This window comes from Haemorhous mexicanus, chromosome Z, assembly GCF_027477595.1.
Source record: "Haemorhous mexicanus isolate bHaeMex1 chromosome Z, bHaeMex1.pri, whole genome shotgun sequence".
NCBI classification, from domain to species: Eukaryota; Metazoa; Chordata; class Aves; order Passeriformes; family Fringillidae; genus Haemorhous; species Haemorhous mexicanus.
Genome location: NC_082381.1, coordinates 61,923,829 through 61,942,257, shown reverse-complemented (window position 1 = coordinate 61,942,257; position 18,429 = coordinate 61,923,829). Strand labels below are relative to the sequence as shown.

At 35.7% G+C, this 18,429-nt stretch overlaps 1 protein-coding gene across 4 annotated transcripts in view; it reads right to left on the bottom strand.

Annotated features, from left to right (window-relative positions):
- The window catches only part of RFX3 (regulatory factor X3), a 107,197-nt gene that overhangs the window by 47,576 nt on the left and 41,192 nt on the right, over positions 1-18,429 (bottom strand). For 3 of the 4 annotated variants that reach the window (XM_059873468.1, XM_059873472.1, XM_059873469.1), the window contains exons 2-3: positions 9,296-9,420; positions 1,068-1,165 (exon numbers count right to left, since the gene is read on the bottom strand). In XM_059873468.1, the coding sequence (XP_059729451.1) occupies positions 1,068-1,165; positions 9,296-9,412 (215 nt within the window). In that variant the 5' untranslated portion in view covers positions 9,413-9,420. Of the gene's footprint in view, positions 1-1,067; positions 1,166-9,295; positions 9,421-10,698; positions 10,854-18,429 lie in introns of those variants that run through there. The other variant, XM_059873470.1, reaches the window with a different exon arrangement.

The following is an 18,429-nucleotide window of genomic DNA, read 5'->3' as shown; positions in this document are numbered from 1 at the left end:
ATCCCAGACAAAATCAGTACAACAGAGAAGTCAAATGCATATTTAAAATACATTGTTTAGGATTTACAAGTGAGAAAAAAACCAGAGAAGATAGTACATGAAAAATTAATAAATCAAAATGTGCTAGTAGAAATGACCAAAGAACACTGTCAGTGTCAGCATCCTAAGTCTCTGAATCCAAATAATATTACTCTTTTGAACTGCTTTTGGATTACCATCAATAAATATCTTCAGACAATCAATAAGCTTTCTAAATTGTACTTCTTCAAAAAGCCAGTTAGAAAGCAAAAATGGTAAACGAAAAAATTACACTGAGAAGCTTCTTTTCAAGCAACAAACTCTACTTTGAAGTTTGAGCCAATTTCAAAGGCAGTTTTGCTCCAAGCCTGTTATTAGACTAGGTAATGTCCAGAGGCCAAATAAAATCTGGATTTTTTTTTTTTTAGTCTTTCTTAGCTTGCATATTGAAGAAAGAAACTTCATGATGAAAAAGCTTGTTCAGGAAAGCAGGAAATGCACAATCATGTGAAAATAGGATGTTAAAGAAGCAGCAAATGAAACTGTTAATTTCCTTCCTCTGCTTTTCCGCATTCCTTTGGAAAAAAAAAAACCTGATCTCATTTTATCAAACACACAAATGAAATTAAATTACTAGAAAGTAATTACAGCTGCTGCACCTTTCTATCATTTGCCACTAGGATTGCAGCCAGGAAGACAGAAGGCCCTGCCTTTTGTCCTGAGGACAGAAGTTATAAAATATGTCTATCAGACAGAACGTACCCATGAAATAGAAAATACTTTTTCAAACAACACTATGCCATACAGGGGGCAACTAAAACAATTACAAGAATTCTACTTACACAAAACTTGTGCCTTAATAAAAACAAATAGTGTGAATTCACATTTTAATCCAAAAAACTATTTTGACACTGGAAGAAATGTAATTGAATAATTTTTTTCCTAATTTAATATACAGTAGTTGATAGAATCAACTGAAAATATTTAACTGAAAGTATTTAACTTCAGGCTTTAATGAACATTAAAATTCTGACCATTTTCCAACTTACATAGCTCCATTAGTGTAGACTGTGTCACTTCCCTCCACATACTGAACCTGGGCTGGGTAGACATGCTGTACCTGTTGCACAGTCTGTACTTGCTGTACCTGAAAACAAGAAAACCAGAAGTTTGGGATATCATAAAGAAGTATCAATGCTCCAGTGCACCTAGAGGCTTCTAAACAATTTGGGATATCTCTGTTCTCAAAATTACTAAAGGTATATCACAGCACTAGCAAAGAAAATTACTGTTCTTACACAATATTTGCGCTCTAATTTCGGTGAACAGAGCCCTAACACTGAAGATGCACACTCATACATATCTTCAGTGCCAAAGGCAAAACCGGAGAACACAAAGATGAGATGAAGTGTAACTTTCTTTTGCACCAAGCTGAAGTATTACATTTACTACAGAAGAAAGTATCATTTCATTACATTTATTCTTTTTCTTACTTTGTTTAAGTAGTAAATAGCACAAGCCTTAAAATCATAGCTCAAATATATTGCAGTAAGTTTAGAAATAAATGTTCTCATTAAGATGCTCTAGCTCTTGTTTAACTGGAGTTAAATTACAGTGATACAAGATTTTTTTTTTTGCGGTGTACAGTTATGGGCCAAAACCTCCAGTTTGAGTAACCCCTTTCCCAGAATATTATCAGCTATTAAAAACTCCAACACAACCTGGTTTTACTCAATGAACTAAACAACAAGAGGCAGTAAGGCATGGATTATCTTCACATGTATCGCTAAGGACAACTACTTATCAACTCCTTTGATCCATATACTATTGTAGGAATGTTTTAGGTCACGCCAATTTTCTCTCCAATCCTATTTTTTTGTCTTCTTCCACAGTAAAGATGAAGAAATTCAACTTTTACACCTTCCAGTTTTCAGAGAAGCCATATTCTGGTCCAAGAACAGTCCAGAATCTAAAACATTCTAAGGGTTTTATAGAGACTTCACAGATTGACACAACTTTACCAAAAAAAATGAATCAAGAAAGTATCAATGCACTTTTTTAGCAAATAGATCTAACATTAGGTGACAATAATTTTTCTTATATTTATTGTTATAAGGCTACTTCAATCTAAACCATTTGGTTCTAACAACTGTAACCACCAAAATCCCAGATCAGTCTGGGTTTCATGCACTTGATGAACTCCCTCCAAGAGCTCTTTAAAAATATCCTAATCTAATACTTTCATCTGTGTTGTGTTTTAAAAAGTTTTGCAAATAAGCACATTTCCTACTTTTCCATAATATTGACTCTGACTTTGAAACAAAAATCTAGATTTTTACAGAAACCTTTCCTTAGGTTGACAGTAAAACCCAAAGTCCGAAGAAGAGAGAAAACAGCCAAAGCTCAGAATGTAGTTATATTACCATGATGAAAAATCAGATGATTCTGTCCAATAACAGAAATAAGACAGAACATGATGGCTAAGGTATCTATTAAAATCTAAACTTTAATGACTTCCCACATGAATCATTACATAAATTGAGAAATACAGCTGAAATACAATTCTCAACCTCAAAAAGTATACTTTGAAGATGTCTGCTTAATTATTAAGGCAAGGTAACTGTGTACATTTCTTCTTCTACAATATTTAGTTATTTAACAGAAAGGTTCAGTTCTCAAAGTAATCACAAAAACTCGAATCAAAATTGTGCATTAGTAGGAACTTCGAAAATTCTCTGAATTAAAAACCAGAAAAAGCTGTATTGTGCAAACATCTTCCAAAATTAAATTATTTCTATTTCCATTACTTTTGACTTCATAACTTAAATTAATTCAAATCATCATTTCATGGAATGGGCTTGATCCAAATCCACTGTAAGAAAGACCTGTAACCTTGTTATTAATCTGTACCTCTCAAAATTCAGATGTGCCAAACTCTGACAAAACTACCCACTCACAATAATTGGTCAAAATACGTATGTGCTTTATTGTGAAACATATATGCAACTTACTGATGTGATATTTTTAAAGCTTAAATCTAGGCATATTTATTCCTTTTGGGTGAGTCAATTTTATTACCTTCAATCAATGGGAAAAGGGGAGTCATTGTTGATCAATCTATTACAGAACACCAAACTGATCTACTTGACCTAGGCTGTGAGAAAACATCTTGAAAGCAGGCTTTGTTCCTAAAACCAGTAGCTTGTCACCTGGCATGTAATGGAGATGCCCCATTTTCTCTCTCAGTAGCACAGCTGGGGAACACTGTGGAAATGATGCTGTTGTCAGTATCAATTCCATGTTCTCACCCAACTACTCCCAAAATGCACTTTGTTCCCTATTCACACACACTGAATATGGCTTAGTTCCTATTAAAAATAACCCACACTATTTTGCTGTTAATAAAGGAGACATGGTTTTCTCCCTATAACCTGCATACACTGGTAAAATGGAATTCTACATTGTGTACAAACACAGCATTAAAACAGAGAGGTCACGTTCCCTTTCTATATAAGGCATTATTTTATCCTCACATTATTCTTGAATACAAGCTGTTACCCATTTCAAAAGCATCAGATTCAGCACAGTGCAAGACCTTTCTGTCAGAACTGAGATGATACTGCAGGGACAAAGTGTGTACACAGTGCATCAATGTTTGCTGTCTATTGGACAGGAAATTGAAAAATTCCAAAATGTGTTTCTCTTCTAACGTGGAGTAAGAACAACAAAAATTTAATTTACTATGAAACAAAGTACCAAAATCTGTTAAAATTAAAATTTTCATTGCTTAATTTCAATTTTCCATCAGTTTTTATGTAATTTCTTTAATAGCCTAACATGTACTATGACTAGAAACATCAGGACTTCTTATGCATAGAAAGTAACTTGTTTTTTAAACCAACATTTAAGAATGGATATGCTACAGTGTTATTAAAACATTTTACCTACGTTTGAAAATCAAAATGCTTTTCCTTTAACACTGAAGTTCAATACAAAGAGGGCCACTGATTTTGTTTTTTCAGTACAGTAATTTTAAAAGTTTATAAAAAAACTTACTTTTCTTCAGCTTCTCTGAAACTCAGTACTGCTACAGTTAAATTCATTATCCTGCCAAAGGAAGCTGTAGTCACTACATGGTATTGCAATGTACTAAGAACTTTTCGGTGGGGAAGGCTAGAGGCAAATATTTTTCCTGTTAAGCGATGACAAAAAAAATAAGTAAGGAGACTTCAGGATGGTCTTGAAACCTCTGCCATCATGAAAGTCTTTGTTGTATATTTCCAAAACTAATTTTATTTCCTACTTAATTTCATTTTAGTTTTTTTAATGAGAATTAAATCTAGTGCCTCTGAATCTTCTTTTTAATACTCATGAGAAAGAAATTAGATGTGTATATTTACTCTCTATGAGCACAAAATCATTTGAGAGAAGTTGGTTATGAGGTAACAAAACAGCATGAAAAATATGAAAAAAGGTGGGTTTTTTTCTTCACATCTGTTTAATTTATCATTACGTTTCACCTTTTATTAAGCTGTTAAAGAAGTGGTATCAACTAAATCACATAGTTTTTGGGGCAGAGCAGAAATTGTTGACTATTCTCGCAGTGTTTTCTATAGGCCTAAAACTAAATGGCCTTCTTGTATTAAAAAATTCTCCAATAATTAATTCAAATGGCCTCAAAATAGAAAACACAATAAAATATTTATGAAACAGCAACAGTATGCAAGTTCAAAAATTATGTTCTAGGGTGGACTGGTGAACTAGCCATGGTAATTTTCATTATTTTCTGACTGAAAAACAGAAAATTAACAAATTTGTATAGCAATTTTTTACTTAAATAAGGACAGATAGTAGATCTTTCATTCCTCTTGCTTCAGTGACTCTATCCTGAAATAAAAAACTGGAATAGGATTAGAAGCAAGGCTGAAATCTATCAGGACAACAAGAGGAGAATGAAAACTTATTCCAAAATACATGTGTAGCTATATTTACTAGCTGAAGAAGAAAAAAAAAGGCAAAAATAAATTGCATTCTTATTATACTACCTCGGAGGAACAAATGAAGGACTAAGTTACATTTTGCCTATGAAAATTTGACAACAAAGCATATAAAAGCGTACTGAAAGGCTGAAATTACACTAAAGCATGAATCAGAATATAAGAGTCAACTTTGATTTCCAATAAAAAGTGCTCCTGTTCAAAGTACTACTAAGCAAAGACTAGAACAACAGAGCAATATATATATATAAGGGTTTTTAAATTACATTTTAAAAAGAACATATAATTATCCACTGTGTCTTTGCAAACAGCTTGGATGTGCAACATTTTCTGTCCTTGGAGATAAAAATAATTTTTTTCCTTCATTAGTATGGATTACTTTTGGCAAGTAACATATAAATAGCACATGCTGTAATATTCTAAGCACATTCATATTTATATAATGGCTAATGTCAGCTCATGATTATGTGTTTCATATGCTAAACATGATTTTGCATTAGGAGCAATTTTGATTAGCAGAAGTCTGCATCTCCAGTTAATGAATGATAGAATGCTTTGTGAATGCAACGGCCACCGAACTCAGTGACTGTGAAGAAATGCTTTACCAGCTTCAGATGCGTGGACATATTTTTACGATGTAGCTTAATTTTAGTTTTATTTCCCCAATTCTTCCATATCACATGGCATAAACTCAAAAGTGAGTTTAATTTTGAATCCTTAGAAGCTTACTGCACTGAGCTGAAGACTGCCTGTTGAAAAAGTAATCATATATTAATGAAAAATCCCAGTATTCAAGGAAACTGAAGACTAAGAGAACGTCTTAGGCTATGTAAACAGAATTTAATTACACTCCCACATTTTTGGTCCTATTGTTGTTGCTTTTTGCTTCTTATTCCCCTCTATCCCATCTCAACAGTGACTTTTGCTGTGTTGCATGTAACCAGTCGCCACTAGAGCCACTTCTGCAAGAGGAAAAATCCAGGTTTTCATAGATGGTACCTTTATTGTTCCTATTCTCGGAGCATTACAGAAGACTTTTATGAGCTGCATAGTAACACCAGCTGTATGGAAATCAGGGATTTGTTTTAGCTGGAAATATTAAAAGTTACTAATTTGTTGATTATTTTTTCAAAAGACAGGATGCCTGAGTACTAATACAGCTGAAGTGAAAAGGCTCTTAGTCTGCCCTTCCACTTATTCAGCTTGCTCTTCTTCAGGGCAAAAATATTTCATTTTGAAAAAAAATTTAATTTTTTTGTGCATATAAGAAACATGATGTCATAAAATCAACCCCAAATTAATGCATTCAGGCAATGTCATTTAAATATGGTATACATACAGGAACAGAAACTTCAGAAATAGGAACCACCCTAGAAAAATGAAATACTATACATTTATTATTAATTAAAAACAAATCAATCTAAAATTGCATTATTCACTAAAAAGTACTAATAAATTACTGCAAATCATGATATGGAAGTTTCAACTTACACCAAATTGTTCTACATACATGGAAACTCATGTTACAGTATCTTTGAATTTAACAAAATCCCAGAAGTGTCCCATTGTTTTTAGCAACGTATTTTCACAAGAAATTATAATCAAAATTTGAATATTCACACATAATTTGGATACAGCTAAAATCACTAAGCATTTCCATTATGAATCATAGGAAAAAAGAAACCATATTTTATATATCTTGTCTAAAACCTCTCCAGCTTAACATTGGTAACTTTGAATGAGCAAAAATAGTAAGTCTTCCCTCTGCCATCAAAAGAATGTCTTTATTAAAATAGCCATTATAATGGCTCTTTCTCCTAATTTTCTTTAGGCAAATTGACTTATTCCTACTAAAGGTACATAGAGGCTATATTAACTTTATGCAAATGAAATTTATACGCAGGTAATTCCTCAGGACACATCATACCTGCAATTTCCTCAACACAGTGATTGTTTTTATATTTGCTATTCCTTTTTTTTTTTTCCAATGTTGCAATTGAAATCACCTATCCCACCTACATTGTTCATCACATTTCCTGCTGGCATACCACAATCACATCTTCACTCTTCCCTTCCTCCTCACTACTTCCATAATCTAACCATCTCTCTCTACATATATCTCCCATACATATGTGCTTCAATCACTGCAATACTGTCTGCATTGGACTTCTGGACATTCTTGTTGGATTTTCAATCCCTGTTCCTTTATATTTCTTTTCCCAAACATTATGCTGATGTTTGGGAAAAGAGTGTGTTAAGAGTCAGTCAGAAAAGTATAATTTACTATGTTCACAGGGAAAAACAATCCAGTACTATGATGGTGCATTCAATACAAGGTGATACTCAGAAGTAGCAGTACTAAAGATGTACGTAAAGGTGATCAGGAACAGTTTTACACACTCAGATAGGGCAAAAAAAATACTGCTTGCTGTTCTTATTAAGGTATAATCAAAGAAGGAAAAACCCAATCTCATCCTTGGCTTTTATGTTTTGACATACATGTAACATTATTAATGGACAACTAGCATTACTTTAGAAAATATGATATAGACAGTTGGTGACAAAGATTAACACATTATTTATGTGAGAAAATATGTTAAGGAAAATTCCCAGTCTTTCCATTCATGAGGCTCTCTGGCAGTCACATTCCCACTGCAGAGACTTCAACTGCTGGGCCTGAGGTCCCTTCAGTAGGCGGTTCCACTGAACAAACAAGGAGCCAATTCTATCCTAGAAGTTTTCAAAAAGGTAGAAACTTTGCACAAACAAAGTTTACAAATACCAAAGTCGTGTTCATTCTCCATTTTTCTGTAAGAGTAGAACACAAGTGCATAGAACCTGACCTTCCAGATCAATCAACGCAAATACTAGAACTACTATAAAGTATCCTATATGGCACTAACGTTATTTTACCAGTTTTTACTGGTAAAACCTTTTTTTTTTACCAGTTTACCAGTTTCCAGTCCTTCCCACTGACCAGTACTTCACAAATTCAGTATGTAACATTAGACCATTGTACGTACATCTGATATGCTGAAAACTAGCAACCATCTAGCACTACCAAACTGCCATCTTGTATCTGAAAAAGTGAAATACAAAAATAGAAAGGAACAAGTCATATAAATGACATGTATTAACATCTGTCATCATGGAAGAAGATATAAATCAAACAATTATCCAGACTGTATTTCAGACAAGAAAATAGTCTTTCAGAAATCTTACCAAAGAGTTATAGACAAATCTCCTACAAAGTGTAGCTAAGTTCAATCATCGTACTACAGTAATGGAACTACAAGGCACTACAAACTGAGTCTACACAACAGGAAAAAATATAAGTGAAATGTATGAGACTGTGAAACACATATATGAAAATACACTGGAATTTAAGAACTTAACAAATGCTGAAGAGTTTAATTTAGAAAGAAGTGCTCTGCCAGCACAGAAACAAATGGCACTGTTTAATAAAATATATCTAATTCTCATATTACTGATTTGGAAAATGGGAAGTCAGATTTTTAAGAAAAACATCAAATGTCATCCAGAATACTCATCACATGGACAGCTAATTTCTGTGTTTTCTGGAAAAGTCCTAGACAGTCATCATGGCTTTCACACTGAATCCCCATTTTCTACCTCCACACTTTGCCTTTTAAGCTCCCCATTTTCTTCTGCCTCCGTTTCTTCTAAAGCTCATGGGTTCTGCATAGGAATAACCACCTCATGTAACAGAACAGTGTGTTGTGCTGGCTGCTACACAAATCTACTTCCTTCCCAGGCAAATTTACATTATGAGTTATTGACTGTCATATCACAAAAACTTTCATGACATTGTGCATATATCTGCATGCATTCAAGCCAAGAGATGCAAAGAACAGTGCTTTTCATATTTACATTCGTATTGTACTTACATGGACATCCAAACAGATGAAGAAATTGTATAGTCAATAATTACAGAAACATAAGCATTATTTAAAGGAAAAAACATAAATATTCAGTAACATAAAGCAGACTTCTGTGAGCTACTGCATGAATTATATAATAAATAACAGCTAGAATCATGTGTGAGTACTACCAGAGCTTGTCAGATGCTCTAGTTAAGGAACAGATCCTGAAAATAGCTTGCTTTTCTCTGGTTATTTTAATTTCAGCATACGAAAATTGATAAAAGCAGAGCATAAGTTCCTTTAGCAGTATTGCACAAAACCAATTTCTTAATCATATTGTAAAGAACTCTTATTAGGATTTTTTTTTCAATCTTCTCAAAATTAACAGCCACATACCTGTTGCTGAACTGGTACTTGCTGTACTACCTGTGTGGGAACTGCTGCCTGGCCAGCCACAGATGTCTGTAAAGTCACAGTTGAACCTGTATCCGCCCCAGTCTCTGATGTCTGCATTGTGATCTCTGAATAAAATTGAAATATAAAATCCAAAAGTTAGTGCATAAATGTTTTTATTTTGCCACTTTTTCTATTAAATTTTAAAATTAGCTAATACCAATCTTGTTATGAGCCCAAAGATTTTTCCCCCTACTAGCACAAGAACTTGTATAAATAGAATTTTATGTTATTTTTATCTTATATTTGAAATATCTTTTATTTAAATATGAAGAAATGCACCACTCATCTGAGCTTTGTCCCTTTAGGAATAACTCAGAAAAATCAGCAGCAGATCTTCTCTCAGCTTGTAAATACCTGGTCAGCATTCAAAACCATTTTTTCTCTGTCTTACTGAATTACACTAAAATCTCTATACATTCAAATTCAAAGCTAAACTTGAAGCAGGCCACAGAATGAAGCCCTCTACTCTGGAAAGTAACCTCTGAAAAGCATTTAATGAGTTGCAGTGAAAAAGTCACTCAAATTACCTTCTTCAGTAGAAAGCATTAAAGCAAATATTAAGAACTTTTTCTACTCTAAAACCATTTAGAAATACATAAATGGTGTAAGTGGCTATGATCATGACCCTGGTTTAAAGGGAACAACAAAATCTGGGTAGAATAACGAAATGGTTCAAGAATCAAGGAAAATGCCTGACAAAGAAAACTTATCAGAAAGACAACCAAGAATGTCATGCCTTCATATGAAACACAGATTGTGAGTTGCAGATTCCTCAAATTTGCACAGCCAAAATGACAACACAATTGAATGGTGGCAAACCAAAATGAATTCAAAATTGTTAATCAACCTTTTATTTCCCTTTCTTTGTAAATTTTTTAAAGCAGTGGACGATTAACCAATGAAAATAATAGATAGATGAGGCAGGTTCTTCTTCACCTGATACCTTCAAAACAGAAGACTGTATGTGTCTGTGAACAATCACAGTGAACAAACACAAATTACTACTCTGTAATCCAAATGTTCTGTGAAAACTTTTACTGCCCTCAGTCTCTATTAATCTACATTAGCTACAAAATACTTTGGCAATCTGAGCACCGCTGTTACTAAAAATTAGTAGCTTTATCATGCATAATAAAAGATATTTATATGAAAAAAATTATAGATACTTAGAATGACCTATGCAAGTGATTTTTTTTTCAGTTTAACTCCTGAGACCTAGATGACCGACACTGAAGAAACTTAAATCCCTACTATCACCACCAAATAACAATCTCCCCCAAAACCTCAACTTTTTTTTTTTTTTTTTTTTGAGACAAAAACATAATAAAATATTGAGGACATACCACTAGATAACAGGAGGAATTAATTACTGTATGAAAAAATTTCAGTGTTCTCCTTGCGGAACCAGCTCTCAACATCAAACTTTCCTCTCAAGGCTGGCAGTATTGTCCACAGCAGTTTAAGCTGATTTAAGACTGGGTTTCTGCAGTTCCTCCCTCCAATTGTCTCTAGTTCACTTTGCATTCAAATGTAGCCACTGCAAAGCAGGAAACAGGTATATAAATTTGGTATGAGGTCAGGCGATAGGGCAAGGACCTTGTCAGTTTGGACCATTCTTGGTTTAAACTCCAAGAATGGAAAAGAAAGAGAAAACATGCCTATGGAACACTGGATTGATTTAAATAGCTCTTCTGAAATATTCAGAAAGACTGATAAATTCTTGATCAAACTAATTTCAGATTAATCAACAGACTCTCAGAGTCTCAGGTTAACTGAACCCTCTACTTTTAAGCAGCGGATGTACTTCAGGACAAAGCACACCTGACAAAAACTAGCATAAAAAAGAATAAAGAGGCAGAAATTCAGATTACATTTATACGTTAAAATTTTAACAATTAAAATGGTTGTCTACACAATAAATATGGAGGAGTTGGAAGCCTCCATGCTGCTAGAAAGTTACGACATAGTTGTGATTACTCAAAGTTGGTGAGATGAACCCCATGGCTGTAGTGCAGGCTGTTCATAAAGAAGAGGTGAGGAAGGAGAGATGGGTATATTGTGTTTGTCTGGCAAGGCTTGGGTAGCAAGCAAGGGGAACTACGTGGGTGGCTTCTCTGAGAAGCTGCCAGAAGCTTCCCCGTGTCTGATGAAAGTGCCAGCTAGATTCAGGATGGAACTACTGCTGACCAAAGCTGAGTCCTGAGCCCATCAGTGACAGTGGTAGTGCCTCTGAGATAACATATCGAAGAAAGGAGAAAAAAACTTATTGGGAAGAAGCAAATTGCAGTCACAGAAGAAAGGAATGAGAGTACGTGAGAGAACCTGCAGACATGTGAGTGGAAGAGCAGACTTCAGAAGGTGCCTGGGCTGAGATGGGAACAGGTTTGCTGGCAGGACCTGTGACCCCAGGGGAAAGTCATTCTGGAGCAACCTCGTCCTGAAGGTCTGCACCCCATGTGAGGGACTCAAGCTGGAGCAGTTTGTGAAAAACTGTAGCCCACAGGATGACTCATGGAGAACTATCTCCTGTGGGAGGGTTCCTATACAGAAGCTGAGGAAGTGTATGAGGAGTTCACCCCCTGAGAAGGAAACAGCCACAGAAACAATATGTGAAAAACTGATAGTAATCCCCGTTCTGAATTCCCCTGCGTTGCTGGAAGGGAGGAGGTAGAGAATCAAAAATAAAGTTAAGCCTGGGAGGAAGTAGAGAGTGAGGGGAAGGTTTTTGAAGATTTAGGTTTATTTCTTACTATTCTAGGCTGATCTGACTGGCAATAAATTCAAATAATTTTCCTCAAGTCTGTTTTCCCTGGTGTGGTAATTGGTGAGTGATCCTTCCCTGTTATTATTTTCCTCAATGAGCTTTTAGTTACATTTTCTCTCACTTGTCCAGCTCAGGACTGGAGGAGTTACAGAGTGGTTTTGGTGAGCACCTGGCATTCAGCCGGGACTGCTTATATTGTTCTGGTTCAAGTCTCTATCCTAAACACAAAGTTTTATTATAGTTCAGTACACTGTACATATTTTTCCCTCTAGGTGCCATGAAATATGGTCTGACAGTCAACCTTAAGTATCTTCCTATTTACTGGAAGTTTTTCTAGCATCACATCAATGGTGCAATCAGTGTAATTCCTTTACATTGCTTCAGTATTGAGAACACATTGATGGTTTTGCCTAGGGTAAAATTAACCTTCTTCACAGAAGTTGGCATTGGGCTGTGCTGAACACAGATTTGATAATACAGAGATAATTTTGTTACTGCTGAGCAGAGCTTGCACAGAGCCAAGGCCTTTTCTGGTTTTGTTACAGCCACACTGGGGAGGGGACTGGGGGGGCTCAGGAGGTCAGGAGGAGATGCAGCCAGGACAGGTGACCCAAACTGACCAAAGGGATAATCCAGATCATGTGACATCATACTCAGTGCATAAAGTGAGAGGAAGAAGGAGAAGGGGGGAGGGTGTGTGTGTGTGTGTGCATTTGGAACAATGGTGGTTTTCTTCCCTAGTTACTGTTATGTGTGATGGGGCCCTGCTCTCCTGGAGCCTGCCTGCCCATGGGAAGCATTGAATTAATCCCATGTTTTACTTTCCTAGTGTGTGTGGCTTCTGCTCTCCCTTTAAACTGTTTTTATCTCAACCCCTGAGCTTTTCAGCTTTTACCCTTCTGATTCTCTCCCCAACAGTGGGAGAGTAAGTGAGTGGCTGCAGGGGCTTGGCTGTTGGCTAGGATTAAAGCCAAAACAATAATCTAAAGGCAGACTCTCCCATTTTTTCACTGATACTCCATGTAAGTAAAGGAAGTGAATATTACAGCAGAAAAGACGTCATCCTTGCCTAATTGGACTGTCAGGTGTATGACAAACAACAGATGAATGTTTGGCAAGGTCCTTTTTATTCTGCCTAATTAAGCAGTTGGACACACCCATCGGTTAATGGTATTGCTTTGTATAGCCAGTGCTTGTTGCATGATGTGAATGTAAGCTAAACAGGCCGCATTCTGAAAGAAGACTAATTAACCCCTCCAAGTGGGAAAAGATACTGTCGGGACCCAGCTGCTGGATGCAACAAGGTTAGTGTTTCCTCAGTATAATTGGCAGAACTTAGGCAAAGCTGAAAATTATTCCTTTCCTATATATTCAGTGCAGTTTCATGTTGTCTGTTAAAGTCCCTTAAAGATTTTTTTAACATACCCAAATTCTCAATTGGAATCCTTCTGTTTTTGAGACTTGAAATATGAAGACAGAATGATTTAAGAATATAACTTGTTCTAATACTTTTCAAAAGGGATTGTTAAAATGTGTCAGATTACGGTTTATTTTGTTCTTGGACTACTTCACGCTGAACTAATTTACTTTTTTAAGCGACCAGAGTTTGCAAAGTTTTGTTTAGCTACTTATGCTTTATTGTGTAGATCAAATAATGTAACAGGCTTTAATTCAATGCAGAAAATGAAAGCCTGTAATTTACTTTCAAGTGCGGCAGGAAATTTTTTTCTCCTCTAGAAGCCTAAACAAAACATCACAGAGGATAAACCAAACTGGATCTCATAATCACATGCAGTAATGGCAGACTTTTAATAGTCGGAATAAAAGGCTAATCTTAAAATCTTATCTATTTATAATGATGAATAGCCAATACATTAATTAAGAATTTGCAGCAACATAATGCGTTTCACAATAAAGGAAAACTCAAAATATTGTTTCAACAATTAATACAGAATGCTTGGCTCCTGAACAAGAGTATAAATGGAAACAGTTTTCAGTAATATACTAGTTTCACATAAGCATTCCTTTTCAATTTTTGTACAAACAAAAATTTTATCAATAATTGACTTCATAACTGTGTTGTGTTACCCCAGAGCAGAAGACAGATTACACAAGCTATTCACAGAGGAAGAACAAAATATTACAATAGTCTCTAGATACTAATGTATTTTCATGTTAGAACCCCAGCGTCCTACTAAACAGAATTTGTCTTCTCCCAAGGTTCTTGTGGATACCAAAGTAGGCAGCTGGACTCTGCCTGGTACTAGTACTAGTTGCCGCCTCTCTGGACTTAAATATATACTTCTGAGTAGTAAAACCTTGTCAAAGAGTAACAAACAGAAGGGTGAGATACCGATATGCACACGGGAAGACACCTGTCCAAGTAAAAACTCCTGGTACCTCCTTCAAAGAAAGTTTGTAATACAAAAAAGCATTGTTTGATGATCAGTTTACTAAGTCCCTAAGAAGGGTACAGTATTAGTCAACAACAGTCATAAGGAAATCCTGTATTGCCAGGAGATCACAGCACATGGGTGCTTAGATTGAATGACTACTTCATGACACTCTCACTTTGATCTACTTACTAATTTTACCTTCAAAACCATCAAAATTGTATCTTCTCTTGCTGGAAAATTAATCAGTATTACACAGCAGCCTTACCCATTAGTACACACCAGCACCAAGATTACATCCACTTACAGGGTAAAGCTTCTCAAAATTTTTGTTTTGAGAAAACTAGCAAACCATCAAACAATTAGATTTATGCTATTCTAAAACATTAATTTGTCCACTAGAGAGTCTGTGAGTAGAAAAGTCCAAGAGGTATTTTCCTTCATCCTGGGTGAAGGGGTCTGAGGAAGAGGGCACTGATATTGCATGTCATCACTTGATTGTAGAACCGGCATTGTCAACAAGGCTTTGGTTTTTATGACCATAGGGCCTTCTCTGAGGTTAACTACTTAGAAGAGCTGGGTTGTGCCTCATTAACTGGGGCAGAGATATTTCTGCCAATATGATAGCTGACCTGGTAGGAAGGGACTGGAGCAAGGAGTGGTATGGGGAGGGAAGTATTTTCCAGCAGCCCAGGGAAAAAGTGATTGACAGGTTCGACATGCAAAGGCCTGGAGGGACATGAATGAAAGGCAACACACAGTCAAAAAATGAGGCTTAAGCAGGGTCACCTCAAGCAGGTGCATATGAGCAAGGAAGTGTCTAGAAGGCATGTTTATGAGGAAGCCACACAGATCTTCCTCCAGAAATCAGCATGCTGCAGTGCCCGTCTCAAGAGCTCAAATGTGAAGGCGTATACAATGGCCTCACACTCAGCATGGTGAATAAACATGAGGAATAGAGACCTCTATGCACTTGCAGGACTATTGCCTTGTTGAGATGACAGTGATGTGCTGGGACAGCAAACATAACTAAATGGCAGCAATGGAGGGACATTAGATATCTAGCCTTACATTTTGTTTTTTTCAGAAGCAAAAATGTCTTCAGGAAACAATCTAGGATGAAGTTCATAGGAACTTCCTTGTTGGGATGGTATTTTGTAGTCTTTAACCAGAAACAAGTTTTGATAAAGAATTTTATTAACAGAACATTTCTACAAGTTTAGTGTGCTTTCTAAGATGCTGTTTACACTGCTAAGTCGAGTACATTATGGCTCTTAATTCACACTTAGTCAAGCATTATACATCTTTAATAGTACTCAGATATTTTTCAGATACTGAGGCATCTGTAATTATTATATTAGCATAAATGTCATGGGCTGGAATGAGCATGTTCACAATCTCAGAAAAATATCTCTACACAGAATGATAGTTGCAATATCAAATGAAATTTTTAGACTGAGCCAAGATCTTATTCTAGGGCACTAATGATAACAGCAGAATTAATTATAAAGTCTAACATGTATAATGCTACTTCTTCACATCTTTCAAAATTATTGACAATAAAATGTATTTTGATTACTTTCTGAGGAAGAACATGAAAGCAGGAGAACCACCTGTACAAAACAGCTTTTTTTTGCTTCTGCATAATTTATGCAATTATGAAAGGAGATCTCTAGGTTATTTAAGAAGTAAGTTACGGGTGTTTGGGTGGGTTTTTTTCTTCTATTATGATACTGTGCTGCAGTCCTTTCATCAAAAGAATGAGCATGTACCTGATAATAATGAAATAAAGAGAGAAAAAGTGATGTCAAAATGGAGACTATATTTATTTTGACCACTCAGTAGATCAAAACATAAAATAAAAAAGTAAAAATATTATAGCTGGAAAAATCTACTTTATTAACAGAATGAGCAGTATTACAAGAAATAGCTTATTTTCTCCATGTGTCACCTCTGTGTAACAAATTTTCTGTTTGTGATTCTTACTATTGGACTTTGACCAAAAGACAGTACAATCCCAGAGACTGGAAGGGACCTGCTTAAGCAGTGCTACCCTATGTACCTTCTACCCAGGACCACGTCCAGGTGACTTTTGAATACAGCCAAGAACAGGAACTCCACAGCCTTATGGACAGCCTGTGCCCATCCTTGGTCAGCCTCACAGAAAAAGCTTTGGTTCAGGTTGAGGGAGGATCACCTCTTGTACCTACACTGGGCACCACTGAAAAGAGTCAGATCTGCCTTAGCGCATGTCATAATCTAACACTTAAAAGTTATGGTATTATTAATACACTGGTAACTTTCAAATGCTTCAGAGTTAGCCATTTCCTCACCAGGTACAAGAAGAAGGAAAAAATTCATGCCAGAATTATTGCCCCAATGGCTGTATTGATAACTTTTTTCCTTTACCCATCACCTCAGTGGTAGTTCAACAGATGGTGAGACAGGTGACAACCCACAGTTTCCCTGTGAATGGAGACAGGGGAAGCCAATTAAGAACAAAAAGAAAGGAAAAAAAAAAAAAAAAGAGGAAAAAAAAAAGGAGAAGGAGAATGTAGAGGGAGAGACATAGGTTTCACCCAATAACAGCCTACCACATCATATTCAGGTTATCACCAATATCATTTGCCAAACTAGAATTTACAGTCACTGGATAGGAAAGAAGATTTAGGATAAAAACTTCTGAAAGCTCTTAAAGGGCTATTTAAAGCAGTCTAGAAACTAAAAGTGGTTCGATCTTAAAATATCTTTAAATTTTGGAAAATGTACAGAATAAAAGGTTCAACAGCATGATCCTGTCTTGCTACATCATATTAGAGAACAACAGTTCTAATGCAAGATTGTGCATCTACAGGAAAAGAAAATGAAGAAAAACATCTTTTCACTTATCCTGAACTACAGCAAAGTTTGCCTCAAAATCCATACATCAAAAAATTATCAGATTCCAAATGGCTGAAGTTTTGGTTGCTTTAGTTAGGATGCATAAATCCTAATATTTCAGGTTTTGAGAAGCTGAAGCAGTTCAAAACATTGGAAACAGTGTTACAGGCTCACACATGCTTGACATGATTTTCACACAGACAGCATTGATACCAATATATAACCCTTATCCCCACAATATTTAACTTAAGTGCCTAGTATACCTACTATAGTAAGCGGATAACTAAGTGATGGCACCCTGTGTATACAACACCTTTGAGTTAGGTGAAATTCTGTATTTTTGCTGGAACTATTGCATTACAGTATAATTAAAATTCTATATTATTTTACCAGAAAGTGTCTTGATAGTAGCACACAACAAAACTAAGCTTATGCTAGAAAAATTTACTAATATGTGCATGTTAAGTAGATGTTTAAATTAAAAAAGGTATCACATTGTCTGGCAGTATTATACCCAGTTTTGGACATACACTCTCTGCAGTTCCTATTTCTACTACGTGATACTCTTCTCTTGACTAAGATACACAATACTGCTCTGAGATTTGAGAATCCTAGTGAAAAATACTGTTGACACACTGAAAGTTATTTGGAGACATATATTCTAAACATCTCAGGTTTAGGCTCCAATGACAAATTATCACAGAATTGTAGAATCATTAATACTGGAAAATATCTCCAAAATCAAGCCTGACCTTTGATCAAACACCACCACGGCCACTGGTTTGTGCTAAACCATAGCACAAAGTGCCAAGTCTGCTCATTGTTTGAACACTCCCAAGGGTAGTGACTCTACCAGTATCCTGGGCAGCCCATTCCAACACTTAACCACAGTCAAAAAATGTTTCTTAATATCAAACCTGAATCTCTCTAGGCAACTTGAGGCTGTTTCCTCTTGTCCAGTCACTTGTTGCCTGGGAGAAGATGCTGCTCCCATCTTGCCTTGTCTCCTTTCAGGCATTTATAGACAGTGGTAAGGT